Source organism: Excalfactoria chinensis, chromosome 16 (genome assembly GCF_039878825.1).
Source record: "Excalfactoria chinensis isolate bCotChi1 chromosome 16, bCotChi1.hap2, whole genome shotgun sequence".
Taxonomy (NCBI): domain Eukaryota; kingdom Metazoa; phylum Chordata; class Aves; order Galliformes; family Phasianidae; genus Excalfactoria; species Excalfactoria chinensis.
In genome coordinates, this window is record NC_092840.1 from 2599074 (window position 1) to 2626999 (window position 27926).

General features: G+C 53.1%; 3 protein-coding genes across 5 annotated transcripts in view; 2 read left to right on the forward strand and 1 right to left on the reverse strand.

Annotated features, from left to right (window-relative positions):
• Positions 1 to 8132, reverse strand: part of AIFM3 (AIF family member 3) — a 42612-nt gene extending 34480 nt beyond the window's left edge. For both annotated transcript variants that reach the window (XM_072350673.1, XM_072350670.1), the window contains exon 1: positions 7374 to 8132. In XM_072350673.1, the coding sequence (XP_072206774.1) occupies positions 7374 to 7542 (169 nt within the window). In that variant the 5' untranslated portion in view covers positions 7543 to 8132. The remainder of the gene's footprint in view (positions 1 to 7373) is intronic.
• Positions 62 to 7813, forward strand: LOC140259410 (caspase recruitment domain-containing protein 8-like). Of its 2 annotated transcripts, XM_072350677.1 has the most exons (11): positions 64 to 1084; positions 1861 to 1913; positions 2157 to 2222; positions 3479 to 3540; positions 3623 to 3843; positions 3947 to 4048; positions 4473 to 4726; positions 5159 to 5284; positions 5804 to 5948; positions 6294 to 6335; positions 7003 to 7813. In XM_072350677.1, exons 1-11 carry the CDS (start codon positions 727 to 729, stop codon positions 7341 to 7343), a joined length of 1770 nt encoding a protein of 589 aa, XP_072206778.1. In that variant the 5' UTR covers positions 64 to 726; the 3' UTR covers positions 7344 to 7813. The 2 variants fall into 2 exon arrangements, with proteins under 2 accessions (XP_072206779.1, XP_072206778.1); XM_072350678.1 differs by lacking the exon at positions 3947 to 4048 and having other exon boundaries at positions 62 to 1084.
• A 289-nt stretch (positions 8133 to 8421) lies between the features above and the next one.
• POLE (DNA polymerase epsilon, catalytic subunit) lies at positions 8422 to 27844 on the forward strand. Its single transcript, XM_072350893.1, has 49 exons — positions 8422 to 8505; positions 8708 to 8843; positions 8929 to 9009; positions 9104 to 9148; positions 9223 to 9315; positions 9866 to 10020; positions 10741 to 10882; positions 11098 to 11178; positions 11451 to 11558; positions 11669 to 11779; positions 12175 to 12260; positions 12610 to 12729; positions 13038 to 13170; positions 13351 to 13464; positions 13705 to 13917; positions 14288 to 14395; positions 14590 to 14718; positions 14872 to 14974; positions 15105 to 15251; positions 15394 to 15539; positions 15830 to 15978; positions 16509 to 16601; positions 16888 to 17032; positions 17169 to 17326; positions 18356 to 18551; positions 18685 to 18899; positions 19130 to 19232; positions 19729 to 19809; positions 19885 to 20007; positions 20094 to 20312; positions 20546 to 20755; positions 20893 to 21036; positions 21120 to 21260; positions 22468 to 22621; positions 22702 to 22808; positions 22934 to 23110; positions 23346 to 23569; positions 23740 to 23960; positions 24235 to 24439; positions 24599 to 24772; positions 25006 to 25131; positions 25278 to 25410; positions 25536 to 25719; positions 25818 to 25949; positions 26075 to 26268; positions 26478 to 26678; positions 26982 to 27107; positions 27282 to 27371; positions 27502 to 27844. Exons 1-49 carry the CDS (start codon positions 8468 to 8470, stop codon positions 27613 to 27615), a joined length of 6828 nt encoding a protein of 2275 aa, XP_072206994.1. The 5' UTR covers positions 8422 to 8467; the 3' UTR covers positions 27616 to 27844.
• The last annotated feature ends 82 nt before the right edge of the window (positions 27845 to 27926 follow it).

The following is a 27926-nucleotide window of genomic DNA, read 5'->3' on the forward strand; positions in this document are numbered from 1 at the left end:
TGCTTTTCCACCCAGCTCTTAGGAGCTCCTCTGGACTCAGCAGCCTGAGGATGCAGTGCAGGCACCACAAACACACTGTGATTTTTGTGATCACCTTGAGTGCAGAGAAAAGATTTTTCACCCCTAAATGCAGACTGTGTTGGGTTACCACTGCCTTTCACACTCATCATACAACCTTGACATTGTGTAGGATGCTGACTGTCCTCTCATGCAGCTTTACTTACACATATCAAATAGTCCTGGGCTGAAATTCCACATACCTCTCAGCTGCAGGAGGGGAGGTCCAGCTCCTGACTGGCTGCCAGCCATGGGACAACTCCCCTTGCTGCAGCTGAGCCCGTTTTGAAGGTGAGATGCTCTCTGCTCACAGACCCGCATGGCCAGCAGCAGGAGGGGACAAACCCTGTAGCCCTGCTGTGCCTGCAGCCCCCAGCAGGGGACATGGACGGATCTGGGCAAAGACACGTGTCCCCACCACATCAGGACAGCACAGGGTACGGTCTTGGGTTCTCCATGGTGGCACACAGAAGAGCCTGAAGGAGTCCAAATGCAAGCCATGCCCTCCGGAAGAAGCGCTGCCTCCCCGACTCCATGTCCCTCTGCTGCCCCTCCCTCCCTATCTTCCTACCCTGATGCACTGAGACCAGAGGAGGAAGTGATGACACATCCTGATTCCCAGAATGCTCTGTGTGCTTTCACTTTAACAGTGATGCAGGAGGAAGAACTATGGGCAACTACCTGTTCTCAGCAAGACGTCGGCAGCCCCGAGAGTCTGATGACCCCTCACCTGGGGATATCGCACCGTTTCAAGGGGCTGCAGGCAGAGAAGGATTTCTGAGGGAGACCACACCCAGCTCCACATTCTCCATCCTTGTGAAGGCTGCGTTAGGAAAAAATATTTCTGTGCCGGTATCTTTGGACGACACGGTGCTGGACCTGAAGGTGAAGCTATTTGCACTGGATAGCGATTTCTACCCTTCTCGGTCAATACTGATTCATGATGGTGACCAGGAGCTGGTGAATGAACAAACTCTGAGACATTACAACATTACCTCCAACAGCATCATACACCACATTCTTAGGTGTAAGTATCAGCCCAGAGGAGCGGAGTGGCCATGGGAGCAGGCTGGCCTCTGGCTGCCAAGGGGAAGGGGCAAGAGGACCATCAGCCAGGGAGCGCTGTGCCTTGGGAGGGAAGAACTGGGAGGGGAGGGCAGAAAGGGAAATGGATGTGGGGGAATGCTTCCCCTGATAAGATCAGGATCCTGAGCTCTCCTCTGCTCTGTTCTGCTGTTGCAATGTGAGGTGGTGGTTCAGCTGCATTAGGAGGCAAGGAAGATGTCTCAGGTAGGATCACAGTCCTCACTGTCACTCTTGTGGAGGGAGGGGATCCACATGGGTGCTGAGTGTGTGTCCGATTCATACATGGAAGCTGTGGTAAATCTGGGAGCATGTGATGGTGCACCTGTGGACTGTGCAGCTGGTGGGATGGGGAAGACTGGGTGAAGGTAGGATGGCTGCAATTTGCTTGGAAATGTCCCATCTGATCAAGTCCAACCATCCACATAACACTACAAATCCACCTTTACACTTTGTCCCCCAGGGCCACAGACACACGTCCCTTAAATACCTGCAGGGACTGGGACTCCACCACCTCCCCAGGCAGCCTGTCCCAATGCCTGGCCACCCCTTCTGGGAACAAATTCTTCCTGACATTCAGCCTGAACTTCCCCAGTGCCACCTCACTTCCTATCACTTGTCACCAAGGGAAGAGACCAACACCTTCCCCAGCAGCATCCTCCCTTCAGGTGACTGCAGTGAGTTGTAGAGACAATGACCATCTTCTTGTTCCATCCACAGATGATCAAGAATCCCAGGGCAGTCTGTCTTGCATCACCTCCACGAGTGCAGAGGTAAGGTCTGCTGGGATACCTCAGCTCTGGTACAGAGGGAGGAGTGTGACAAGGCTGGGCAGCATGCAGGGCTGGGCACTTTGAGTCCACAGCCATCCCCACAGGTATCTGTGGCACTCAGTGTCCTGCAGCGGGGCTGGCCTGTGCTGTATCCAGGAGGCCTCTCCTTGTCCCCTGGCAAGCAAGCATGGCAGAGGGGAGAAATATGGCTTAGAAGTGCTCTTACTGTGTTCCCTTCTCCAGGAATTCCAGAAATTGATGCAGTCGCTTTTTATAGAAGAGGAGAGATTCTGTTTATGTTCCAGGCAGGTAAGGCTCCTTGCCTGCAGCTCTGCTCTGCTCCGGCCTTACTCACAGGGCACAGCAAGCAAATGTCTGTTCCAACCTGTACTTCCAGGATTTGTTGTTCACAGCAATTATTTGCACTCTATAACAGTCCACACTCCTTGCTGCACTAAGTCAGCATGCACTGATCTGTTTTACATTAGTGGAAAGGCTCTTATTCACTCACTCCCATCCCAAATTTCTTCACTCTGCTAACCATTCCATCTGTCTGTGCCCCCTGCATTCTCTCTCTTGAAGCAAGTCAGCTGTCAACAATTTATCTCCCAGGAAACAGAAAATTCACTGTCTAGAATTTCCATGTTCAAAATACATCCCTAAGATCAATGTGTGAAACTCATAGACTGGGGCTCCAGGTATTACTCTGCACATCTAATCATTATGATACCTGTTGATGCATCAGGGACACATGCACTAAGTGGTGCCTTCCGTGTGCCAACGGGGATAACTGTTCAGCCCTCCTTCCTGTGCCAGTGCTTAGGATTCCTCAAGGGCACCATGATGAATGACAGCATTGAGCAGCCACAAACAAGGGTCATGAGCATGCATGTCAGCACTGAGCCTGCCTGCCTGCCTCAGAAAAGTCGCATGCTGCCATGGATCCCAGGGTGGTTAGCAGTCATTGATTTTCCTGGCCTCTTTCACTAATGAGTGATGATTCCTGGACACCACACAGCAGGGTCTGTAGTCCCCTTCATCTGAAGAGGTAAAAGAAACACCATATTCTTGGTATACAACCACAGCAGCAGGTAAATAAAAGACAGGGCAACGATCATGAGCAATCCTTTGCTGAACAGCTGCTTCCCACATCAGGTGTCTGAGTAAGAGCAGAGGGTGTCTGGGGGCTGCTTGGTGCCAGGCAGCTGAAAGAAGGCACCATGCTGGGTCACCATAGGCCACGTGTCTGAGCCTACACATAGAGAAATGTTTCTGCAACCAGGCCACCAGGCACCTTACTTGCACCAGAATCCTGTCGCTTTCAAACTGAATCTCCTTCACCACCCTTTCTTAATTCTAGTTCTCTAATCTGGAAAGGGGGAAAAAGAAAGAAATATGCCATTGCTTGGGCAGAGCTGCTCATTACCCTGCTGCTGCTTGCATGGTTCGCAGCCCACGGGCCAACCTGCACTGTGCTTCAATGCAGCTCTCAGCACGCCTCCTGCTAGTGGCATCCAGTTCACAACCCCCCATTCAGCCCCAAACCACTCACACTTGTCTTGCAGGAACTTCAACAAGTGAAGCCAGAGATAGATCCACACATTTTGAGGGAACAAAACATATACAAGTAAGAGCTCCTGGGAGAAGTGGAACGCTTTCCAAAAGCCCTCATTGCACCATGTGTGAGCTTCCCTCTCTCCCACTTGCAGAGCTTGTCTCCCCGGACCAGGCATCTTCCAGTGCTCTAAGACAGGCCTTGCCTTTGAGGTGGAGTCAGCAGCCAGCATCGTGTACAGATACGACAACTGGAGCACGCATCTGAAAGAGGCTGACCAGAACTTGTGGGAACCTGCTGGGCCTCTTTTCAACATCTGGGCGCTGCCCGGAACCGTGCGGGCTGTGTATCTCCCCCACTTCATCTGCGTGTCAGGTATGGCAGCTGTGGGACCTGCTCCATGGCACAGCCCACTGCCCCTCAGGCACCTGGGTTCTGCCAGGCTGCTTTCCTTCAGCCTGCTTTTTCTTTCTCTCAGGGGCATTTCCATGGCATGCTCACTCAGGTGGACCCAGAACAGCGACTTACGATAATGTCATCTCGAGACGTAGACTCCGCTACTATCTTCATCACCTAAGTGGTAGCATGTGCCCCATTACATTCTTCTACCCTGCTTTGCCATCCTCCATCCTTTTCTCATGCTTTATTAAACCTTCACAGTGCTCCCTTCTCCACCACCTGCTTTGCACCCACACCACTGCATTCTCCTCTCCCAGAGGCCGTGTTGACCCACGATGTTCTGCCCCAGCTTCGCAGCAGTCTCAAGCTGCTACCTCTAGTTTGCAGTTTTCTGAGCCCCAAGGAAGAACAGCAAAGACCTGTAATACCCTGCTGGGCTCAGGAACCCTGTAAATCCAGGGTATACATCACCTCTAAAGCAGAGCGTGTCATTTTATGTTGGGGTGTGTCTCCTTTCTTCTAATAACCCCTAAAAGAGAAGGAGGTACCATGGTAGGGTGCAAGGAATACAAAGAATAACATTGTGGCCTTTGTGTCTCTCTTAGGTGCAAATATCAGTGGGTGCTCCATTGCCCATTTTGAATTCAAAAAGATGACCATACAGCAGCCAAAAGAAGTGATGGCTTTCACTGCTGTCCTGGAGAATCCCAGTTTCTCTCTTCTTGGGGTGGTCTGGAGAAAGTTACGTTCAGCCATTTCTCTCCCTGTGCACTCCTTAGTGCTGATCTTCCAGCAGCTCTCTGCTGCAAATACAACCCTGCATCTCTACCTGATCCCAGATGACAGCTCAGTGAAGCAGGTAAGGTGGAGGGAGCTTGACCAGCTCAGAGGGAGGCATCTGGGGTGGAGGCAGTTGCAGGGAATGGATTTGTTAAGCAGAGAGCCCTCTCAGTTTAGTTCTGGTGTTTCCTGCCTCCAGGAATCTCTCTGTGTTTTTGGCTGGAATAACATATCCCAGCATGAGCAAAGACATGGCACAGGATGCTTTGCAATATGGAGCTTAGCTCTTGCCAGACATGCTGGCTGCTGCCATGCAGAGTAATAGATGGCTACATAGCAGATGCCCTCCTGTTGCTTGCAGCCCATCCCCTCTGACAGCACTGCCTGTAATGCACAGTCAGGGCTCTGTTCTGATCAGGTTGTTCCCTTCCCGACTTCCCAAGAACACTGAAAGGTACCTCCAGCTCCAGCTCTCTTTTCAACTCTCAGAATCAATCCTTGATGTTTCCAGGCCATTGAAAGACAAGAGATGAGTTGGAACTCAAGGCTTATTCCCAAGCCTCCTCCATTCACAGGTCTGTTCTTTGGATACAGATATAAGATCTGCAGCAAACAGAATGTAAAGATTAAGCCTGAAGTAAGTGGGATTGTTCCCTTTTTCTTTATGTATGAGTGAGTGTGTGAGTGAAAGAGAAAATACCAGATCTTCTCTGGGTCTCCATTCCAGCACTGGGATCATTTCTCTATTATCTAATCAGAATTTCCCTTGTTTCAGCCCCTGCACTTTGCCTCATCTCATCAATGTACACTTCCAAGAGGCTCTGTCTTTTCTTTAACCTCACTTTACATTGTTGAAAGCAGTGATTAGTTCTTTCCTTTGCCTTTTCTTCTCCATGATGAGCAAACCCTGTCCCTCTGCCTCTGCTTGCACATCATATTCTCCAAATTGCAGTATTGAAAAAAAAGCCCAGGCTGAGCCCGTCTACAGTTGACAACACACTCCCTCTTTGTGAAGGAAGGCAGATGAGACACTCCAGAGTTCCATTCCTCTGCCACTTTCTACTTCTTTTTTTCTGCATAGCCAGGACACGTGGGATGATGTGTGTAAATTCACAGCTCCACAGGGTGAGACTCAACTTCCTTCTTATCTCTGCAGCCACACTTGCCATTTTGCTACAAGAGTCCCGAGGAACAACAGCTCTACGTTGAGATCTACATCAAGAAGATGGAAGAGGAAATTGAATTATTTATTAGAGATGGACAGAATGACATTGTGGTCTGGGAGGCATCACTGAGATCAGGTACAACCAGATCCATCTGTAAGGAGAATTGAGGTGATGGGACAGTGAGCTGCACTGCTCATAACAGTGAGAACTGATGCTCAGATACTCTGAGCGCAGGGTATGGAATTGTGCCTTGGGATCCCTTCTCTCTTAGGCTAATCCTGCACCCCTACAGCAACACCTACAAATGTACACAGCCCAGGACACACTTAGCTGAGTTCTCAACAGATGGGCAAGAAATACTGTAAGCAGGATATAATGGCTGATGATTGCTTGGAAGATCAGACATCTCAAGAGGACTTTTAGAAATGGTCTCCACTTTAGTAATGGTATATTTCATCATCTCCCTCCTTTCTCTTTCAGGTGATATCTGTTTTTCTAGAAATGTCTCCCATATCCCTTCAGGTCAGTACAAGTTTTCTGAGCTGCCATTTGTTGTGTCTGAATATTTGTTCGGGCGTTTCAATCTTGTGGCTTACGGCAGATAAACAACCACCTTTTTTCCAACCCTTATGACTCTTTCTGGACAAAAAAAAAAAAATCTTTAAAGCTATTATTCCCTCACTGCTGGCTGCTTGCTCTGTGAACTGGCACAGTGTTGGGGACCCTCCAAACTGTTTTGCCTTCTTGGGGATCAGACATAATCTATTTGTAGAGAATGAGCTACAGCTAAGACAGTTCACAGCACAGAAATATATCACTGGATTTCCAATAACTGGTAGAGCTGGAGCATCTCACAGCTTATCACAGAGCCACTGCTTCCCACTTGCTTCAAATAATGAAGGAGTGCTGGAAGGGACAGTCCCTGGGCTGTCACCGACCTGACCTCCCTCAGCTCTGGCCCTGTCCTTACCTTGGCTTCAATGCTCCCAATGCTTCCACAGCTGATGAGGTTGCTTTCTTCTGGTGACTCAGCCTCCAGGCCAGCAAGCAGCACTGCTGGGGCACTGGAGGGAATGGGAGCACGTGGCTGTGGAACAGAGTGAACAGCCCTTGGGTGTGTTGGCTGGATGCAGGAAACATCCTGCCTTGCCACGTGCAGCACTGTAACACAGGCTTTGGTATCTGCTAGGTGCTGACTTCCTGAAGAAGCACAAGACAGAGCTTTGTTCCAGGATGGGGCAGCTCTCCTCCACTCTACTACTCTTAAGGGATGAACGTGTAATCAACAGTGAAGAAGAACAGGAGGTGCGAGCTCAAAATACAAGACAAGAGAGGAATCGATTTCTGCTGGACCTAGTTGAGAATAAAGGGTCCAGTGCCCAAGAGAAGCTCTTTCAGATCCTCAAGATAAAAGACCCATTCCTTGTTGATGACCTGGAGAACTTCTACCTAGGAATTTTCAGAGTTTTTGATCCCAATTCCTGTAGCCGAACCTTTCCATGCAAAATCCATTGCAATGCCAAAACCTGAGCCACCAACTGCCAGGCCCGCCTCCCTTACCTGACACGCTCACTAACAGCGGACAGTCAGTCACCACTGAGAAGCTGCTGCAACAAGAAACCTCGGTTCCTGATCCACCGCCCACGTTGTGAAGCCATCTGCCTTCTGAGATCACAGGGCCTCTGCATCTCCAGATGCTCCAGGCAGCTGCTGGTCGAGGAGCTCTCATCACAACAGGTACCTCAACACCACAACAGGTGGGGGTCGGAAGGGACCTCTGGAAATCACACAGTCCAACCCCCCTTAAAGCAGTTCCCTACAGTATGTTACTCAGGAAAGTGTCCAGGCAGGTCTGAGTATCTCCAGAGACTTTACAGTCTGTCTGGGCAGCTTGTTTCAATGCTCTGTTACCCTCACAGTTAATTTTTTCCTCATGGGATGAGACTGTCGCATTATTTTTAAGCTCTTTTTGTAATTACATTGTATTCTATTTACTATGACTATGCCTTTTTCTTCCACACGTCTCAGCGCACACTCTCAGAAGAACCCTGTGCTCATAGAGGGCCACTTCAGTACCTCAGTGAGATTCAACTTATGGAGCTTCCTGTGTTCCAACTTGTGCCCTTGTCCGTTCATTAGACACCTGTAAATACAGCCAGGCCCCATTCAATTGACCCTCTGCCTTTAGATACTGATAAGCGTTGCTCCGATCCCCGCTCAGGCTGCACGGACACCGATGGGCTCCGCTGCTCATCGTGCTCCGGGTTGCTCCGCTCCGGAACCGGGGATGTCACCGTTATCAGACCCAGCCGGTACTATCACTTCCGGGAGCCGCCCTATCTTTTCCGGGAGCCGCCCTAACACTTCCGGGATCCTCCGCATCCGCTTCCGGTAACAGTGCCGTCACTTCCGTAGTACGGCCGCCCTCGCGCCGGCGCCTCAGTAACCGCCCCGTTGGGGGCGTGGCCTGTTGACGGATTGAATACGTCAGTCCTGGGGGCGGGGCTTCCGGACCCGTCCGCCCGGGGATTGGATGGAGGTGCAGGGGACGGGGTTGGGGCGCTCTTTGATTGGTTCTCTCGGCTCGGGGCGGGGCCTGCAGCTGGCGGGAGTTGAGCGTAGCGCGCGAAATCTCTTCTGCAGCGGCTGCGGCCATGGTGCTGCGGGGGGGCGGCGATCCCGATGGCACACGGTGAGCCCGGGGGTGGGCAGCCCGGGGGTGGGCAGCCCGGGGGTGGGCAGCCCGGGGGTGGGCAGCCCGGGGGTGGGCAGCCCGGGGGTGGGCAGCCCGGGGGTGGGCAGCCCGGGGGTGGGCAGCCCGGGGGTGGGCAGCCCGGGGGTGGGCAGCCCGGGGGTGGGCACCGAGCGGAGGCTGACGGCGCGGCTGTTCGCAGGGATGATGGCCCCACGCTGTCCGCCCTCAAGCGCTTGGAGCGGTCGCAGCGCACGGACCGGCTGGACGCGCTGTTCGGCTTCGAGCGGCCCGCAGAGCCTTGCGAACGGACGGGCTGGTTGATCAACATGCACCCGGTACGGAGCGGTGGGGGGGGGGAGGGTTGGGATCTCAACCGGGCTGAGCGAGCGGCGGGGCTGAGAAGGCCGTACCTGATTGCAGACCGAGGTGCTGGATGAGGACCGGCGGGCGGTGAGCGCTGTGGACTATTACTTCATCCAGGAGGACGGCGGCCGCTTCAAGGTGCTGCCTGCACTCTGCCGACCAACCCCTGCTCCCCACACCGGTGCGGGGCAGGCGGCCGTCACAGCGTGTGTGTTTGTGTGCTCTCTCCCAGGTGGCTCTGCCGTACAGACCCTACTTCTACGTGGCCACCCAGCAGGTGAGAGCCAGCCCTGCCCTCTCTGTGCTGAACGGGGCCATGGGGATGCAGGGCTGAGCTGTGCTCCTCGGCAGGGCTGTGAGCGGGAGGTGTCCTCCTTCCTGGCTAAGAAGTTCCAAGGGAAAATTGCGAAGCTGGAAACTGTCCCAAAAGAAGATTTGGATCTGGTGTGTATTCATGTGCACTGCTGGATGGTGAATCGAAAGGGGCTGGGGAGAACAGGGTGGAATAGTAATGTGGGTGGAAGGGACTTTAAGAGATGAGGAGTGATTCAGGGCTAAGAGGTAAGGCACATTGTTGGGGACATGGACCAAACACCTTGTAAATGCTGATGGACTCGGGCATCACCCACCTCTGTGTGTCCTGAAGGGAGCAGTTTGTTCCTCCTCAACTGCTTACCCACGTTTGCACTCTGCATCTGAAGTACGTTACGTATTGTTCAGTGATATTGTAGGGTTATAGTATTATTAAGGCTGGGAAAGACCCATCCCATCCCACCATGCCCACTGCCTATGTCTCTCAGTGCCACATCTCCACGCTTCTGGAACACCTCCAGGGATGGTGACCCCACCATTTCCCAGGGCAGCTGTGCCATGTTGTTGCTCTCCACGAGCACGCAGTCTTTTGCATGACACACTCACGATGTGTAGCACTGCAGTTGGCACCTGGTGTCTCAGCCATCTCACCATCCTCCCTGATGGTCCCGTTGCTTTGCAGCCCAACCACCTGGTGGGGCTGAAGCGGCACTACCTCAAGCTGTCCTTCAGCACGGTGGATGAGTTGGTGAAGGTGCGGAAGGAGATCGCCCCTGCAGTAAAGAAGAACAGGGAACGCGACCAGGCCAGTGATGTGTACACATCCATGCTGTCAAGGTGAGAGTTCTTCCCGTGCCATTTGATCTTTGGCGTTAAGTTTCTTAGGGATTTTCCATTCTGAGGACTGAATCCGTGTGTGCCTCTAGTCACTCATAGACGGTTCATGCAGCTCAGTGCTGTGCCTCAAGAGGGCCCCAGAGCCCTTTGGATGCACTGTCTTGTGGTAGTTCCTCTGCTTGCATCCTTCCTGGAAATATACTTGGTAGCACCACAAGCTTTTAAAGTCTGCCAGCAAATGCAGATGTAAAAATCAACCTTCTCGTTGTTTTCCTGTCCCCTGTCCCTGAAGTCTGATTTCCCTTAAAACATACCTGAGGAAGAAGTACCAAGAGAAAGGTGTATGTTTGCTGGTCAGTGTCTCCTGGGCTGCTCCATTATCCTTAGACCTGTTACTACACTTAATAAATCCAAACCCATTTTGTTATACAGATACCTGTTGGATTTTGTTTATACCTCTGCACAGATGTAGCACATAAGTATAACGAAAAGTGAGTGTCAAATGGGGAGTGAAGGGATGCTGTCAGACCTGAGGACCATCCTTCCGAAAAGGTGGTCGTATTAAGGGGAAATGTTTCTCATTCTGTTCTTTACCAGCTTCTATCTTCTCTTTGGATATTGTTGCTGTCGTGTTGCTTTCACATACAGTCAGTGCTGCCATGTGCAAGATGAGCGCTGACCTTCTGACATACAAGGACTGCCTTCCTCTGCTTCCTGCAGCGCTTTGGCTGGAGGCAGCCTGACCACAACGGAGGAAGGAGCCTCCAAAAAGATCACCAACCAAATGGACAACATCGTGGACATGCGCGAGTACGACGTGCCCTACCACGTGCGGCTCTCCATCGACCTCAAGATCCACGTGGTAAGGGATGAGGAGGCTGGAAATGCTGTCCATTCCTACTGCTGTCCTTGGTCCTGCGCTGCTGGGCCCTCACCTCAGTCACTGGTGCACAGAAAAGTCAAGTGGTTGATATGCAGCCCCAGTTTGTGCCTTCCTCCTGAATTACCTGCAGAGCTCTGTTCCTATGCAGAACTTACTTCCTTGCAGTAAGGCTCTGCCTGCTGTTCTGCCCCCAGGCTCACTGGTACAACGTGCGGTACCGTGGTAGCACCTTCCCCCCCGAGATCACCCGCAGGGATGACCTGGTGGAGCGGCCGGTAAGCACCTGCAAAGGGCAGCACTCTGCCCCTGTGTGTGGGTGTTCTCCTAGAGGCTGACTTCCAGCAGTTGTTCCCAGCATCCAGCTGGTGTCACACTGTGGGGTACATGGGGCTGATTCTGGCTATGGGCTTGGGTAGTGCTGTTGAATTGGGTAGGTGGTTACCAGGAAGAGCTGGTCCACCCACTGCACCAAGACTGGGTTTGGCAAGCCTGATGGGAATCACCTTTAATTCAGCTTTAAAACCTGAATGTGTTTGGCCTTCCTCAGGATCCCGTTGTCCTCGCCTTTGACATCGAAACCACCAAACTCCCCTTGAAGTTTCCTGATGCAGAGTCGGACCAGATCATGATGATCTCCTACATGATTGATGGGCAGGTAATGGGACGGCGGAGCTACCTTCATGCTGCAGCCACCACACTGGGCAGCAGGCTGGTGTTCCAGCTCCAGACACTTGATGTCCGTTCTGTCTCTTTGTCACCTCCCAGGGCTACCTGATCACAAACAGGGAGATCGTCTCTGAGGATATCGAAGACTTTGAGTTCACTCCCAAGCCGGAGTATGAGGGTCCCTTCTGTGTCTTTAACGAACCAGATGAAGTGAGTAGGTTCTGCCTGGCGGATACAGCTGCTTTTTACACACCTGGGTCTCTTGCTGGCCAAAGAGATCTTATTCAACAGCACTCTGCCCCACTGAGGGACTTAGGGAGCCCCGGAGGCATTCAAGGCCAGGCTGGATGTGGCTCTGGGCAGCCTAGTCTGCTGGTTGGTGACATAGCAGGAGGTTGGAACTGGGTGATCTTTAAGGTCCTTTTCAGTGCAGGCCATTCTATGATTCTGTAGGTTCTGTCAGGCTTCTTGACAAGTATGTAAGAGGTTCTGGCTGGGTGGGGAGAAGAGGGGAAGGGCAGAATAAACTATAAACTATATGCAATGTCTCTCTGTCAAGGAGATGAAGTTGCTTCATAGTTTTTTATTCTTCTGTTTCTCACTAGGCTCATTTAATCCAGAGGTGGTTTGAACACGTCCAGGAGACCAAACCTACCATCATTGTCACATACAACGGTGACTTCTTTGACTGGTAAGATCAGGAATGAAAACTAAACCGGTTCCTCCTGGGAAGGTGTGACGTGAGCTGTGGGTCAGGGTTGGGTACGGCCCCAATGTCCTTTCCTTTGTGTCGTTCCCAAAGGGGCTGGGTGGGACATGCTGTCATGTCAGTGAATCCCCTATCCAGTGCCTTTGAAGTATGTACTTCAGTAGAGCCCTTTTTATTCACACCGTAACTCTGCCCTGCAGGAAGCTTTCACTGAGTCCAGATAGATAAATAATTGAATGTCATTTGTAATAAAATGGTTGTGGAACTGTTGGTGGAGATGAAGAGAAATGGCTGTTGTGTTCCTTCTGCCCCACGCTGCCTCTTCCCCCAGGCCCTTTGTGGAAGCAAGAGCTGCAGCTCATGGAATTGACATGTACCAGGAAATTGGATTTCAGAAGGACAGCCAGGGAGAGTACAAAGCATCACAGTGCATCCACATGGACTGCCTCAGGTACCACATACTGCCTCCCTGCTGCATAACTGCATTGTTACCTCTTGGATTTATATGAAACACCAAGAATTGGACCGTATCTGACCGTATCTATGGGGAGAGCAGGAAAGGACACGTTTGTGTTAGATTGCAGCCTGCCTCAGGAGCTGGGGTTTTGGTGGGGGTTTCCCATGGATCAGCACTTGGAGGGTGGTTGACTGACTTTGCTGTCCTGGTTGTATCTACTTTTGTAGTGAGTTTTTTGCCTTTAAGTCTCTGAGGTATGAGAGTGGGAACAGTGTAAATCAGATTCTCATTGTCCTGTCCAGGTGGGTGAAGAGAGACAGTTACCTCCCGGTGGGAAGTCACAACCTGAAGGCAGCAGCTAAAGCAAAACTGGGCTATGACCCAGTGGAGCTGGACCCTGAAGAGATGTGCCGGATGGCTACAGAGGAGCCTCAGGTATCCCCAGGGTAGATGTCATACTGAGGGACGTGGCTTAGTGGGCACGATGGGGGTGGGTTGATAGTTGAACTTGATGAACTTCATGGTCATTTCCAACCTTAATGATTCTGTGTTTATCACCGAGCTGCTGTGTCACATATGACTGGGATTAATTTGGCTCTCACCCTTCCCCAACAGACTCTGGCCACCTATTCAGTGTCTGATGCCGTTGCCACCTATTACATGTATATGAAGTACGTGCACCCTTTCATTTTTGCCTTGTGCACCATCATCCCCATGGAGCCCGATGAGGTGAGTGCAGCTTGAGAAGCACAAATTGCCTGTTGGGCAAAGAGCTGCATCTCCCACACCACCACGATAGGGCTGACTCCTGCTGTCCTGATCCATTCCCATCATAGCAGCAGAGGATGGGGAGAGCACTTGGAGGTTGCTCCTTTTCCTCCACCCCTGCCCTCCCTATGAGCAGAGCCCTCCAGGTCCCACAAGAGCCCCATGCAGCACTTCTGAGAGCAGCTTTGCTTTCTCTTACAGGTGTTACGAAAAGGTTCTGGGACGCTGTGCGAGGCGCTGCTGATGGTTCAAGCTTATCATGCCAACATCATCTTCCCCAACAAGCAGGAACAGGAATTCAACAAGCTCACAGAGGACGGCCACGTGCTGGACTCAGAGACATATGTTGGAGGCCACGTGGAAGCGCTGGAATCGGGGGTGTTCCGCAGTGACATCCCCTGCCGCTTCAAAATGGTAAAGGGCCCTTCAGCCATCCTGTGTGTGCAGAGCACAGTGCTCAGGGGTGATCCTCCATTGGTATTAGTGTTCCCCATCTGCTTTTGCTGGGGTTGGGCAATATCTTTTGTGCTCTAGGAGACTCTATGGACACCTGAAGCTGCTTAGGGCTGAGCTGGGGAGGGATTGGGAGCTCTGTGGCCTCAGACTGGCTGTTTGTAGAATTGCTGCAGAGGAGCAGCCCTTTTTTCTTCCCTGTGGTGTCAGTGGCCAGGGCCTTTGCCTGCACCTTGATGTGCTGTTCTATGCTTTGGTCTCCAAAGTGGGGCCAGCACTCAGCAGTGCCTGTGCTGGAAGCAGCCTTAGCACTGTCCCCATGCCCCTGCAGAACCCTGCTGCCTTTGACTACTTGGTACAGAACGTGGAGAAGACGCTCCGGCACGCAATTGAGGAGGAGGAGGGTTTGCCATTGGATCAAGTCACCAACTTCCAGGAGGTAATGTTATCCCCTGCTATGGACATCCAGAACAAAGCTTTTGGTGGCAGAGGAGTCCCACTGCTGCTCTCCCTAATGCTCCTCCTTTGATCCTTTCAGTCCCTTTGTGCAGAAGTGAAGGGATAAATTCAACATGTATTCGGCACGTGAATTCCTTCCTATCTGAGTTTCATTTCTGCATCATCCCTCCACAGGTCTGTGATGAAATCAAAGTCAAACTGAATTCCCTGAAGGATGTTCCTAACCGAATTGAGTGTCCCCTTATCTACCATTTGGATGTGGGGGCCATGTACCCCAACATCATTCTGACCAACAGGTTGCAGGTGGGTGACAACAGGACAGTCTCTGTTTTGTTGTCTCTTGTATTTGATCCCCTTGAACAGCAAGGGGTGAACTTTCTGCTCAGGGCAGGGGGCATCAAATAAGGGTAGGGTTGAAACCAAGCATCCTCTGATATCTGTGTGTCTCTTCCTTAGCCCTCAGCGATGGTGGATGAGGCCACATGTGCTGCCTGTGACTTCAACAAGCCAGGGGCCAACTGCCAGCGCCGGATGACATGGCAGTGGAGAGGAGAATTCAGTGAGTACAATGGACACCTCGCTGTCCCACTGTGAGGCCGAGTGCAGCAGGGACCTTGCTGTCCCACTGGATGATACTGAGACCGATTCCTGCTTCTCCTCTGGAAAACTCCCCGTTGCCCTCCTTGCAGTGCCTGCGAGCCGCAGTGAGTACCACCGCATCCAGCAGCAGTTGGAGTCAGAAAAGTTCCCTCCGCTGTTCCCTGATGGAGCACCCCGTGCTTTCCACGAGCTCTCCCGAGAGGAACAAGCCAAGTATGAGAAGAAGCGGCTGGCAGGTAAGAGTTAATGTTGTGAGCTGAGGCACAGATCAATGCTGTTCAGCCACGTGCAGCTCTGTCCACCCCCTCTGTGTGTCCACCTCCTCCATCCATGGTGGGCACTGACTGCTGAGAAACAACCTGTTGTGCCCTTGAGCAGATTACTGCCGCAAAGCCTACAAGAAGATCCACGTCACCAAGGTGGAGGAGAGGGTCACCACCATCTGCCAACGAGAGAACTCCTTCTATGTGGACACGGTGCGAGCTTTCAGGGACCGCCGCTATGAGTTCAAGGGGCTGCACAAGGTATTGGGCTGAGTCCTGCTTTCGTTGTCCTCCTGGGGATGGGGAGTTCTCACCAACTGCTGAAAGCCTGAGCCCTGAAGGATGGGTTTGTTCAGCCTTTGTACTCAGTAGGGAAATCATAGAATGGTTTGAGTTGGAAGGGACCTTTAAAGGCCATCATGTCCAGCTCCTCTGCAATGAACAGGGCCACCTACAGCTGATCAGGTGCTCAGGGCCCGGCCCAACTTGACCTTGGGTGTCTCCAAGGACGGGGCACCCACCACCTCTCCAACTTTGCCTGTTGCTCCCAGGTGTGGAAGAAGAAGCTATCTGCAGCCATGGAGACAGGAGATGCCTCCGAAGTGAAACGCTGCAAGAACATGGAGATCCTCTATGACTCCCTGCAGCTGGCACACAAGTGCATTCTCAATTCTTTCTATGGCTATGTCATGCGGAAAGGGTGAGTCTGAGCCGGCGTTGTTGCTGAGTTCTCCAGAGAACACCCAGGGTTGTTTTGGGGAGGCTGCCACTTGCTTCACCTGTTTCTATAGCACAGGGATGGGTGATTCCTGGAACACTTCTCTCTTGCTTCTATTAATGGCTTCTGATCTTTGAGACTTGTAGTGTTGAGCAGCAAGGGGCGGCAGTTTCCCTATTAGTGTTTTCTCAGATTCTCTGAAAAACCATTAAGAAGGGAAGGGAAGGGAAGGGAAGGGAAGGGAAGGGAAGGGAAGGGAAGGGAAGGGAAGGGAAGGGAAGGGAAGGGAAGGGAAGGGAAGGGAAGGGAAGGGAAGGGAAGGGAAGGGAAGGGAAGGGAAGGGAAGGGAAGGGAAGGGAAGGGAAGGGAAGGGAAGGGAAGGGAAGGGATCTACCAAGGCGCAGTGCTGCCTTGCTCCTTGCTCTTCTCCCTCTGGATGCCTTCCTGCCCTTTCCCATCGCTGGCTGTGGGGTAGCACTGCATCCCCTTCACCTGGATTCCTCTGTTCTCAGAGCTCGATGGTACTCCATGGAAATGGCCGGGATCGTCTGCTTCACCGGAGCCAATATCATCACCCAGGCCAGGGAACTGATTGAGCAGATTGGGTGAGTATGTGCTGAGCTGGGAAAGAAAGGTTCTTCTGCACGTGGTAAGAGTGGGGTTTGAGTGTAGAGCAGAGAACCAATGGGAGCACATTAGATGCTGATCAGTGTTTCATGTTGAAGATTCATCTTGCTGGCATTGGTGGTTTTTCTGCTGCCTTACAAGGGCTCACTTTGCAGAAGGGACAGGAAAGTGAAGCAACAGGCTGTGTTCTCCATACAAGCAGCAGCAGAGCTGTTATAAGGTATCAGCTGCTGATTTCCTGAGTGATCTTCCTCCTTTCCTTAGGAGACCTCTGGAACTGGATACAGATGGGATTTGGTGCGTCCTCCCCAACAGCTTCCCAGAAAACTTTGTCATCAAGTCAACCAATGCCAAGAAGCCAAAGGTGACAATCTCCTACCCAGGTGCTATGCTGAACATCCTGGTGAAGGTGAGTCACCCATCCCAGCCAGCTCTGCAGTCTGGGGAAATGAATGGAGGACTGACAAGGAGACAAAGTGTGGTATCTCCTGGTAGAACCAGCCCAGCTGTTGAGTCAGGCTGTTCTTTTGGGGCTGTGCCTGCAGGAAGGCTTCACAAACGATCAGTACCAGGAGCTGCAGGACCCAGCCTCTCTTACCTACATCACACGCTCAGAGAACAGCATCTTCTTTGAAGTGGATGGGCCGTACCTGGCCATGATCCTCCCAGCTTCCAAGGAGGAGGGAAAGAAGCTGAAGAAAAGGTAGGACTCAAAGCTTGAAATACTGGCATGTCCCCAGGCAGCTGTTGACTTTCCTTCTGAGGACTTTTTGTATTGCTTATGCTCTACCTCATCTCTTTTAAATTCACCACTTTTGGTCTTTCTGTCTCTCAGGAGTTACAGTGATTTCTTTCCGTGAGGTTTCCCCTTTCTTCTCTTGTTGGAGAAAAGGAATGAGTGTTGCTGTTACATATTGTTACGTTATAGGAAAGCGGGTGTCATCAAATATTACTGACTTTTCCACAGCAATCTGTGTAGGAACACCAGCAATGTCCAGCTATGGAGGTGCCTGTGGACCTGGATCTGAACTCAGAATAGCCATTTCCATCCTCCAGGACCTTCTATCCTTAAAATGCTCAGCCTGGCTGTGCTCTCTGCCCATCAGACAAGTTCTAATGTCTGCCATCCCCTGTCAGTGCCTTTCCATGCCATAGGAATGAAACTGATGCCAAGCACTGAATGGATGCTGTACACAGGACCCTTCCCTCAGGGCCTCCTTATTCCCTGTGGTTTCAGGGTGTTGTTGGCAAAGGCATTTATTCCTTGGTCATGCTCAAATGGAAATAACCTAAAGCTTATTGGTAGGCACCATCACTGGTGGAGGAAGAGAAGGCTGCATCCATACTGATGAGTTGGGCAGTGAAAGTAACGTGGGCTTGAGTATCATTGCTCTTCCTTTAGCTGAGTGTTCTGTAAGGTTTATCTTGAGACATGCATACAAATAAAGGGTAGGGATAAGCAAAAAAAGGTAGGAGGGTAGCATATTCTTATAACCTCATCAGTAGCTACATCCAGCTTCTTCTGAATCATTTCACTAAGCTTACAAACCTTCCTTCTTTTCTCTAAAGCTCTTCCTGATACCTCCTTCTGCATCTCCCCCACCTTGCCCTGTCTCACCTCCTGGCCTTTACTGTTGTGCAGTTTGGAACATTCCCCCACTTGGAACTGATGGGCTGGGGCACAAACTGTTGTGCTTTCACAGTCCAAGCTGAAACAGTCCGTGTGCCCCAGGTACGCGGTGTTCAATGAAGATGGGTCCCTGGCTGAGCTGAAAGGCTTTGAGGTGAAGCGCCGGGGCGAGCTGCAGCTGGTGAAGATATTCCAGTCTTCTGTATTCGAGGCCTTCCTGAAAGGCACCACCCTGGAGGAGGTCTATGCTTCTGTGGCCAAGGTGGCTGACTACTGGCTGGATGTGCTGTACAGCAAGGTACGCATTGCTTTGCAGGTTGGCTGCCCCCTGCATCCCTAAAGTGGTGTGAAAGAAGGTATAAGAGCTGGTTGGATGCTGTGATGTCTAATCACCAAACTCTTGCTGTGTGTTTGTTCCCCTCTGCCTTCAGGCTGCCAACATGCCCGATTCGGAGCTGTTTGAGCTCATCTCGGAGAACCGTTCCATGTCTCGCAAGCTGGAGGACTATGGGGAGCAGAAATCCACCTCCATCAGCACTGCCAAGCGCCTGGCAGAGTTCCTGGGGGACCAGATGGTGAAGGATGCGGGGCTGAGCTGCCGCTTCATCATCTCCAAGAAACCCGAGGGCTCTCCTGTCACTGAGAGGTACCCATGTCTGGAAGGGCCGAGGCTTGTGACAGCATGTGGGCAGGGCAGGGTGGCAGCAAGGAGTGAATGGGTGTTGTGTGGCTGAGGCCAGCAAGGTGTAATGCTGTACAGCTGTTGCATGGTAGGAAGGGGAAAACACTGATGGTCTCTGCAGTATGGGAAAGGGGGTGCTCTGCAGCCAGGACCTTGCTGTGGGTGGGCACTAAGGGCTTCCTTGTTTTCTCCAGGGCCATCCCCCTTGCCATCTTCCAAGCAGAGCCCAGCGTACGGAAACACTACCTCCGAAAATGGCTGAAGAGCCCCTCGCTGCAGGACTTCAGCATTCGGGCAGTGAGTTGAGCACGGCCTGTGGCTCTGCTGGGACAGCTCGTCCCTCTGGCACCACGTGGGCAGCAGCCATTGGCATTCATAGATTGCTGTGAGGGGTCCCCAAGAAAATAGAGATTTGAAGGATTGACTATTCAGAGGATAAAGAATTGGTCAGATGGTCACAGCCAGAGGGTTGTGGTCAGCAGCTCTACGTTCAGGTGGATGCAGTTGGGGAATGGTGTCCTTCAGGGTATCATCTTGGAAATAGTACTCTTCACCATCTGTATCGATGCCATGATTATGGGATTGAATGCACCCATCCCTGGGGGTGCCCAAGGCCAGGCTGGATGAGGCCCTGGGCAACCCCATGGCAGGGGTTGGGGTTGTGTGGGCTGTAAGGTCCTTTCCAACCCAAGCCATTCTATGAAGTGCTGAATCCTGCATCTGCTGGCAAAACCTAAACTTGTATCCTTCTGTTCTGCTTCCTTCACTCCACACTTTTCTGCCCTGTTCACAGATCCTGGACTGGGACTACTACATTGAGAGACTGGGAAGCACCATCCAGAAAATCATCACTATTCCTGCAGCATTGCAGCAGGTACAGGAGTGGGAAGCAATTCCGTGCTGGTAGGAGAGCAATAAACAGGGATTGTAATTTGGGGCTGTTCCTCAGGTAAAGAACCCGGTGCCGCGAGTCCGGCACCCAGACTGGCTGCATAAGAAACTCCTGGAGAAGAATGATGTGTACAAACAGAAAAAGATCAACGAGCTCTTCACTTCTGAAGGCAAGAGGCAGGTAAGGAGGGCAAGGGAAGGGTGCTGGTTGTGCCGAGCAGGGACTCATCCTGCAGCACGCCTTCCTGCTGCCCTTTCTCCCCTCAGGTCCTTGCCAACCAGCCCCAGCAGGGCACACCCAGCTCGCAGGTTGGTGACATAGAGGATTTTGGGGCTGCCAAGAGCCTTCAGCCATCCGTCCCCATTGCAAACAAACGGAAGCGAGTCCCTACGGCAGAAGAAAGCCAACAGACATCCCAGAGCTTGGAGCTGTCCCAGTCCTGGAGGGAGATCCTGGGTCCTCCTCCTCCCATGGGTACCACCAAGGTGGGCAGGGGAAGCTGGGGGACAGCCTTGGGGCTGTGTGCCAAGCTCTGAGCCCACTCTGCTTCCATGGGTTCTGGCTGCAAACAGAAATGCGACAGGGAGAGGCCAACTGGGGGCAAGCAGGGACATGGGCTGGGGCAGGAGGGCCTGCTGCTGCAACACTAGGGCTTGCACAGGTGTGAAGCAAGTGCTGGTTCTTGGGGCTGCTCCTCACACACTGTTGATGCACACAGGAGGATCTCGTGGCCTGGCTGCGCTTCCACCAGAAGAAATGGGAGCTGCAGGCCCGGCAGCGGCGTGAGCGGCAGAAGAGGCGGCGCCTGGAGGATGGAGGGATGGCGGTGGGCGGCGGGGTGGTCCGTGATGCCCTCTCCAGGGGGCTGGGCAGCTACCTGCGCCGCACCGCACGCAGCATCCTGGACCTGCCCTGGCAGATCGTGCAGGTACTGCTGCCAACCTCAGCCTGCGTGACTGCTAGTTGGCCATGTCGGATCCCCAGTGCGCTCCGTGGGCTGTGTGTAAGAGCTGATGGTGTGTTGGATCTCTCCACTCATGTCATCTCTAACCCTGGGTCCAACAGATCGCTGAGACCAGCCAGCCCGGCCTGTTCAGGCTGTGGGCAGTGATTGGGAGCGACCTGCACTGCATCAAGCTGAGCATCCCCAGAGTGTTCTACGTCAACCAGCGCGTCGCAAAGCCGGAGGAGGGAGCTGTCTACAGGAAGGTGGGCCCCACCAGCCCCAGTGCTTCTAGGACAGGGAAGCCATGCCTTTCTGCTCGTGCTATGAGTGCCCCTTCTGTTGGCAGGTGAACAGGATCCTGCCCCGATCGAACCTGGTGTACAACCTGTATGAGTACTCAGTCCCTGAGGACATGTACCAGGAGCACATCAATGAGATCAACGCTGACCTCTCTGCTCCAGACATCGAGGGAGTGTATGAGACTCAGGTAACCTCTCCGGTGCTCATATCACCTCCCTGTTTTTAAAGAGGGCTGAGTGGTAGCTTGCTGCTCTTACCAAGAGCACAATGGCAGAGGACACCTGGAAGTCAGAAATGCAATGGCGTGGTGACAGGTCAGAAGTCATAGACACACCACAGTGGAGTGCTGTGTAATGGAACCACTTGTGCATGGGCAGAGATGCAGAATAGAGTATGTGGTTTAAGGTATGTCAATGAAAGGAAGTTGGGTTTATTTGGGATTCAAAAACCTGGAGACCTTTAAGCAGAAAAATCCTCCTCTAAACCGAAGCAGAACGAGGCTGCTTATATTTAAACTAGGAAAGGTGAATCACAAGTCAATTTGGAGTAAAGAGGAGGAAAATCCTCCATGTAGTTCTGTAATCCTCTGAGATGAGTTTATAAAACCATGCTGTGCCAGAAAGCAGAACATGACACAGCTTGAAACTTCAGGAGGAGCAAAGAACAGCCTAAATGAGGTTCAGCTGTACACATGCAAGGCATCAAACCAACATGAAATATACTCTTCTATTAGCGATGGCAGCCTGAAAATGAAGAGGAGAAGCTGGGATGCTTGCTTCTAATTGAGGACATTTATTCAGCATCTGAAAACCCAGTGATGGGAATATAACTGAAAAACCACTGTAGTCTCGGGATCTGACCTATATAGAAGTGGCAGAGTAGGCTGCACCATTTTCAGAGGGGGGGCTTTACATTTGTAAAGGCAAACAAATTTGCTGCTAAAATGCAATACAGAATTACTATGGATTGAAAATCTTTGCATAAGCAGGAAAAGCCTGATGTGCTCAGGGGTGTTATTAACTACAGCATCTTCCAGCAGCAAACCTCAGTCCTCTCCACTGTCACGGTGTTTAATTGGTAGAACTAGATAAGCCCAAGAAGCAAGCCAAGAGGCAATTAAAATTAACATCTGAAATAAAACAAGGTGCTTGGAGACATTAGAAAGATGCTGTATTGGGATAAACACAAAAGGCAGTAAAATGATTAAGGGGTGGTGGGTCACATGGGGGCGGCTAGATAGGAACAAAGATGAATTAGGAATGTAGTCTGCAATGGTACCAAAGCCAGGCCTGAGGCACCACAGATCCCCGTGTTTTTGAGCTGGGTTTCTCTCAGTCTGGATGCTGAGGGGAGCTGAGCTGAGGGTTGCTCTCCAACCGCATCTCTTGGTGCAGGTGCCACTGCTGCTGAGGGCCCTGATCCAGCTGGGCTGTGTCTGCATGGTCAGCAGGCAGCTCGTCCGGCACCTGACGGGCCGTGAGGCTGAAACCTTCGACATCGAGCACCTGGAGATGCGCTCGCTGGCCCAGTTCCCCTACCTGGAGCCAGGTGAGGCAGCAGGTGGGGGTACTGGCGGTGTGCATGGCACCCAACAGCCAGCACACACCACTTGTGCTCTTCATCCACAGGGAGCATCCGCCACATCTACCTCTACCACAGCTCCCAGGGCAGCAGAGCCCTCTTTGGCCTCTTCATCCCCGCGCAGCGCAAGGCTGCCGTCTTTGTGCTGGACACGGTAGGAGCCTGGAGGCTTTCCCCACACGGACAGCAGTGGGTTTTCAGCAGGGATGGCAGGGTCAGGCCTTTCCTGGGCTGCCAGCATGCAGCCCCCTCCCTCATTGTGTCCCACTCTTGTTCCAGGTGCGCAGCAACCAGATGCCAAACCTCACCATCATGTTCTCGGCGGAACGCAGCGCGCTGCTGGAAAGGGTGGGTGAGGAGCTGCTGCCTCCAGACAAGCACAACTTCGAAGTACGCGCTGAGACCGACCCCAAGGCCATCTGCAGAGCCATCCAGAGGCTGCTGCTGGGTTACAAGGTGAGAGCTGGAGGCACCCCGTGGGTCTATTGTGGGGGGAAGGTGCTGTGGGAGGCAGAGATGTGGGGGTTGCAGTGGGGTTCTGCCATGTTTGGGGCAGCTTGCTGTGGAGCTGGGTGCTCCAAGAGCTGCTGTGCTGAAGGTGCAGTCCCTACTGTGCAACAAATGGCCTGATGGCCTCCAGTGGAGCCCTGGTGCTGCCTGGAGAGGTGCAGGATGTGTCTTCTGCTCACAGGACGAGCGCCGGGGTCCCACGTTGATCGCTGTGCAGTCCAACTGGGAGCTGAAGCGGCTGACGAGCAGCATTCCCATCCTCGAGGAGTTCCCTCTGGTCCCCATCCGGGTGACAGATGACATCAGCTACTCAGTCCTGGACTGGCAGCGCCACGCAGCCCGACGCATGATCCGCCATTACCTCAACCTGGACACGTGCCTGTCACAGGCCTTTGAGATGAGCAGGTACCTGGGGTTGGCCACGTTGCCCTGGGGTTGGCCATGTTGCCCTGGGGTTGCCATGCTCCTCGCTGGATGGGGAAGAGACTACAGCCATGCCAAGGGCACATGCTGTGTTCCTTGTTGGGCCGGGCATGGCTGTGCTCCTGATGACTGCACTTCTCTGTTTTCTCCAGATATTACCACATTCCCATTGGGAACCTCCCTGATGACATCTCCACCTTTGGCTCTGACCTGTTCTTCTCAAGACACCTCCGTCGGCACAACCATTTGCTGTGGCTCTCACCCACAGCCCGCCCTGACCTGGGGGGGAAGGAGGCTGATGACAACCGCCTCGTCATGGAGTTTGATGAGAGAGCCTCGGTGGAGATTAACAACCCCGGCTGCTACTCCACAGGTAAGGAGGGCAGAGCCAGGTGTGCTGGGCTGGATGCAGGAGCTCTGAGCTGGCAGTAGAGCCCCACAGCTTTGATAGTTTGGCAGTGATCTGGGCGAGGTGTGTGTGGTGGGCATGATCCTGGAATGGGAGACCCTGTGTGCAGTGGGAAAATGTACACAGATATCCATCCATGTGTAGATCTGTTTCTAATTTATGGACATCAATAGCAGCACTAGGAGGCCTGGGATGGGGATGCCCTGCCTGCCTGCTGAGAGGTTGTGCTTCTTCGTAGTGTGTCTGGAGCTGGACATCCAGAGCCTGGCTGTGAACACGGTGCTGCAGTCCCATCATGTAAATGATATGGAAGGAGGGTCCAGCATGAGCATCAGCTTTGACGTAATTCAGCAGGCATCCTTGGAAGACATGGTGACAGGGAACCAGGCTGCCAACATCCCAGCCAGCTATGATGAAACCGCCCTCTGCTCCAACACATTCAGGTAGGGCTGGAGGAGCTGGGAGCTTACAGAGGCACATATTTACCCTGTCCTGAGGACTCTAGAGTCATCCTGCATATCTTTGAAGGCATGTCCCTTTCTGGAAGTAGGAAGGGATTGTTTGTGGCCATTGGGGTGATGTTATTCTGTGCTCTCTGGCAGGATTCTGAAGAGCATGGTGGTGAGCTGGGTGAAGGAGATCACGCAGTACCACAACGTCTATGCAGACAACCAGGTCATTCACTTCTACCGCTGGCTTCGCTCTCCTTCCTCATTGCTCTATGACCCGGCGCTGCACCGCACGTTGCACAACATGATGAAGAAGCTTTTCCTGCAGTAAGTGAGAACAGGAGATTTCCAGGCCCTGAGAAGGAGGGGACAGGCATAGCGTGGCAGTTGTGACTGGGATGCTGTTAGCACCCTCAACCAGTTCCTTCTACCAAAGGGACAGGGCTGCAGATGGGCAGTGAGTCGGAGCCGCTGTGCTGTCTGCTGCTAATGGGGAGCTGGATGGCAGCAGTTCTTCCTGCTTTCCTGTGCCGAATGCAGCTCCTGTGCTCTGTCTGCAGGTTGGTGGCTGAGTTCAGGCGCCTCGGCTCTTCAGTGGTGTACGCCAACTTCAACCGGATCATTCTGTGCACCAAGAAGCGGCGTATCGAGGACGCCATCAGCTACATGGAGTACATTATCAACAGGTGGGCAGAGCCTGGATTCTCAGAACTCTTGGAGGATTCGGTCCATTGGTTGCCCTCTCATCGCCAACACCACTCCATCCCAAGGAGAAGGCTGTTAGTTAGGGCAGACGCTGATGTCGTGGGTGACTGCGGTCTCTTCCCTGCAGCATCCACTCAAAGGAGATCTTCCACTCTCTGACTATTTCTTTCTCCCGCTGCTGGGAGTTCCTGCTCTGGATGGATCCAGCCAACTATGGAGGTATCAAGGGAAAAGTGCATTCTCGCATCCACTGCGGGGAGGTAAGGGAGAGGAAGCACTCAGTCCCCAAGGAGCTGAGCTGAGGCTGGGGCTGAGCTGACTGGGGAGGCATCATCTGGTTCCAAGGAGTTCTGTAACATCACTGTCTCTCTGCGTGCTGTTCCAGAAGGATACCAGCAAGAAACAAGCAGTAGAGGAGGGAGACAGTGAGGAAGAGGAGGAAGCAGGGGAAAAAGATGAGGAAGAAGGGGAGTCCAACATGGAGGAGCTGCTGGAGAACAGCTGGAACATCGTGCAGTTCCTGCCGCAGGCTGCCTCCTGCCAGAACTACTTCCTGGTGATTGTGTCGGGTGAGTAGGTCCTGGCAGTTGATCCCAAGAGCCCTGCCATAAAGCAGCTGCTGTTGCTGCTGCCCCAACACGGGCCGTCCCCATTGGTGTCCCTGCAGCCTACATCGTGGCCGTGTACCATAGCATGAAGGAGGAGCTGCGGCGCAATGCCCCCGGCAGCACTCCGGTCAAGAGAAGAGGAACCAGCCAGGTGACCCAGGAGGCACAGGGGGAGACAGGAGCCATGCCTGGTGGGTGCCCAGTTTGGGCTTTTGGGGCTGGCACTGCTGCAACCCAAGGGAAGGCAGGGAGCTGCCGACCTGGCCGGCTGCACCTGCACTGCGTGCACTTACAGCTCTCTGCTTGGCCTCCCTAGGCATGATCACCTTCTCACAGGATTACGTGGCCAATGAGCTCACTCAGAGCTTCTTCACCATCACGCAGAAGATCCAGAAGAAGATGTCTGGCTCCCGACACACCACTGAGCCATCAGACTTGTTCCCGGTGCTGCCCGGCTCCTACTTGCCACTCAACAACCCTGCTCTGGAGTTCATCAAATATGTTTGCCAGGTCAGCAGGGTGGGCTGGGCTGCTTCCCTGAAGGTTTGAGCTCAGGGCTTCGAGTTCTATAGTCCATTGGCTCTGATCTACCACAGTTTTCCTTCAGGAGCTCACTGCAGACCTGCAGCCAGTTTGCTTTGCCCTGCCCTGCTCTCACATCCATGTGAGTTGTCCTCAGGAGGACTCTGCTGGTGGGCTCACCGGGCTCTCTCTTGCAGGTGCTGTCCCTGGATGCCAACATCACCAACCAGGTGAACAAGCTGCGCAGGGACCTGCTGCGCCTCATCGAGGTGGGCGAGTTCTCAGATGAAGCCCAATTTCGGGACCCTTGCCGCTCCTATGTGCTCCCTGAGGTCATCTGCAGGAACTGCAACTTCTGCAGGGACCTGGACCTGTGCAAGGATCCTGCCCTCTCCCAGGTGTGGCCATGGACACGGAAGCTTTAGCGTGGCTTTGCTGTGTGCCTGTCAATCCCCTCTTCCTTCCCTTGTGCCCTTTGCTTGGCCCTGTGCTGCTCATCCTCCCCTAAAGCCCATTTCCGTGCCCCCCCTTTTCCAGCTCCCTATGACAAGTCCCAGTGCTGTGTGCTCCGTGGTCTCCAGGAGCAGAGTTCACCCTGATTGCATTTCCCTGGCACTGGGGATTTCCCAGGCAGCTTTGTTTGGCTGTTTCCTCTTAGGAAGAGTTCGTTCTGTGCTCAGTGCCCTTCCCTTTGCCTCCAGGATGGATCGGTGCTGCCCAGCTGGGTGTGCTCCAACTGCCAGGCACAGTACGACTCTGACTCCATAGAAATGGCCTTGGTGGAAGCCCTGCAGAAGAAGCTGATGGCCTTCATGCTGCAGGACCTGGTGAGCACCGGACTGCCCTGGGGGTGCAGATCAGCCTTGCAAACAGCAGGGAGGCATTGGTCCCACATGTCTCATCAGCCCGTGGCAGCACTTCCCTGCCTCTGTGCCACTCAGGTGCCCAGCAGAGGGCTGAGTGTCTCATCACATCCCACCTAAATCTCCTTTGCTTCTTAGGTGTGCAAGAAGTGCCACGGCGTGAAGGACACACACATGCCTGTGTACTGCAGCTGTGCTGGAGACTTTGCCCTCACCATCTCCTCCCAGGTACTCCTGCATCGTGCTCCCTGCCCACCATGCTGGTGGTGACCATCCTACTGGGGCCACCCAGCTGCCCTCCTGCCTTTTCTCTATCCACTATCCACCGTGTGACCTTCCCTTCTCCCTCCTCCCGCAGACCTTCATGGAGCACATCACCATCTTCCAGAACATCGCCCGGCACTACGGCATGACCCATCTGCTGGAGACCATCGAATGGCTGCTGCACACCAACCCCCAGCTCCAGCAGTGAGCCAGTGCTGGACTCCTGCATCTGGGGATCCTTACGGAGCTCTGGGTGCTGCACCAACAGGTGAGGGGCTGTGCTTCCTGCAGCCAGCCCAGCACGGGGCCAGGGTGTGTGTGAGCTGTGCTCTATAAGGACCATGTGCCCAGGGTGGATGTTAGTGCTGGAAGCAGGACCCAGTGTGCTGGCTCGGTGTGTTTTTAGTGTAGAATATGTGTAAATAAATGTTTTGTTTAAAGCACGCCTGGTTCTTGCAGAGGGGCAGCTGGGCAGGGTCTGACTGTGCAAGAAGGAGCAGGGAGCTGCTTCTGTTTGCT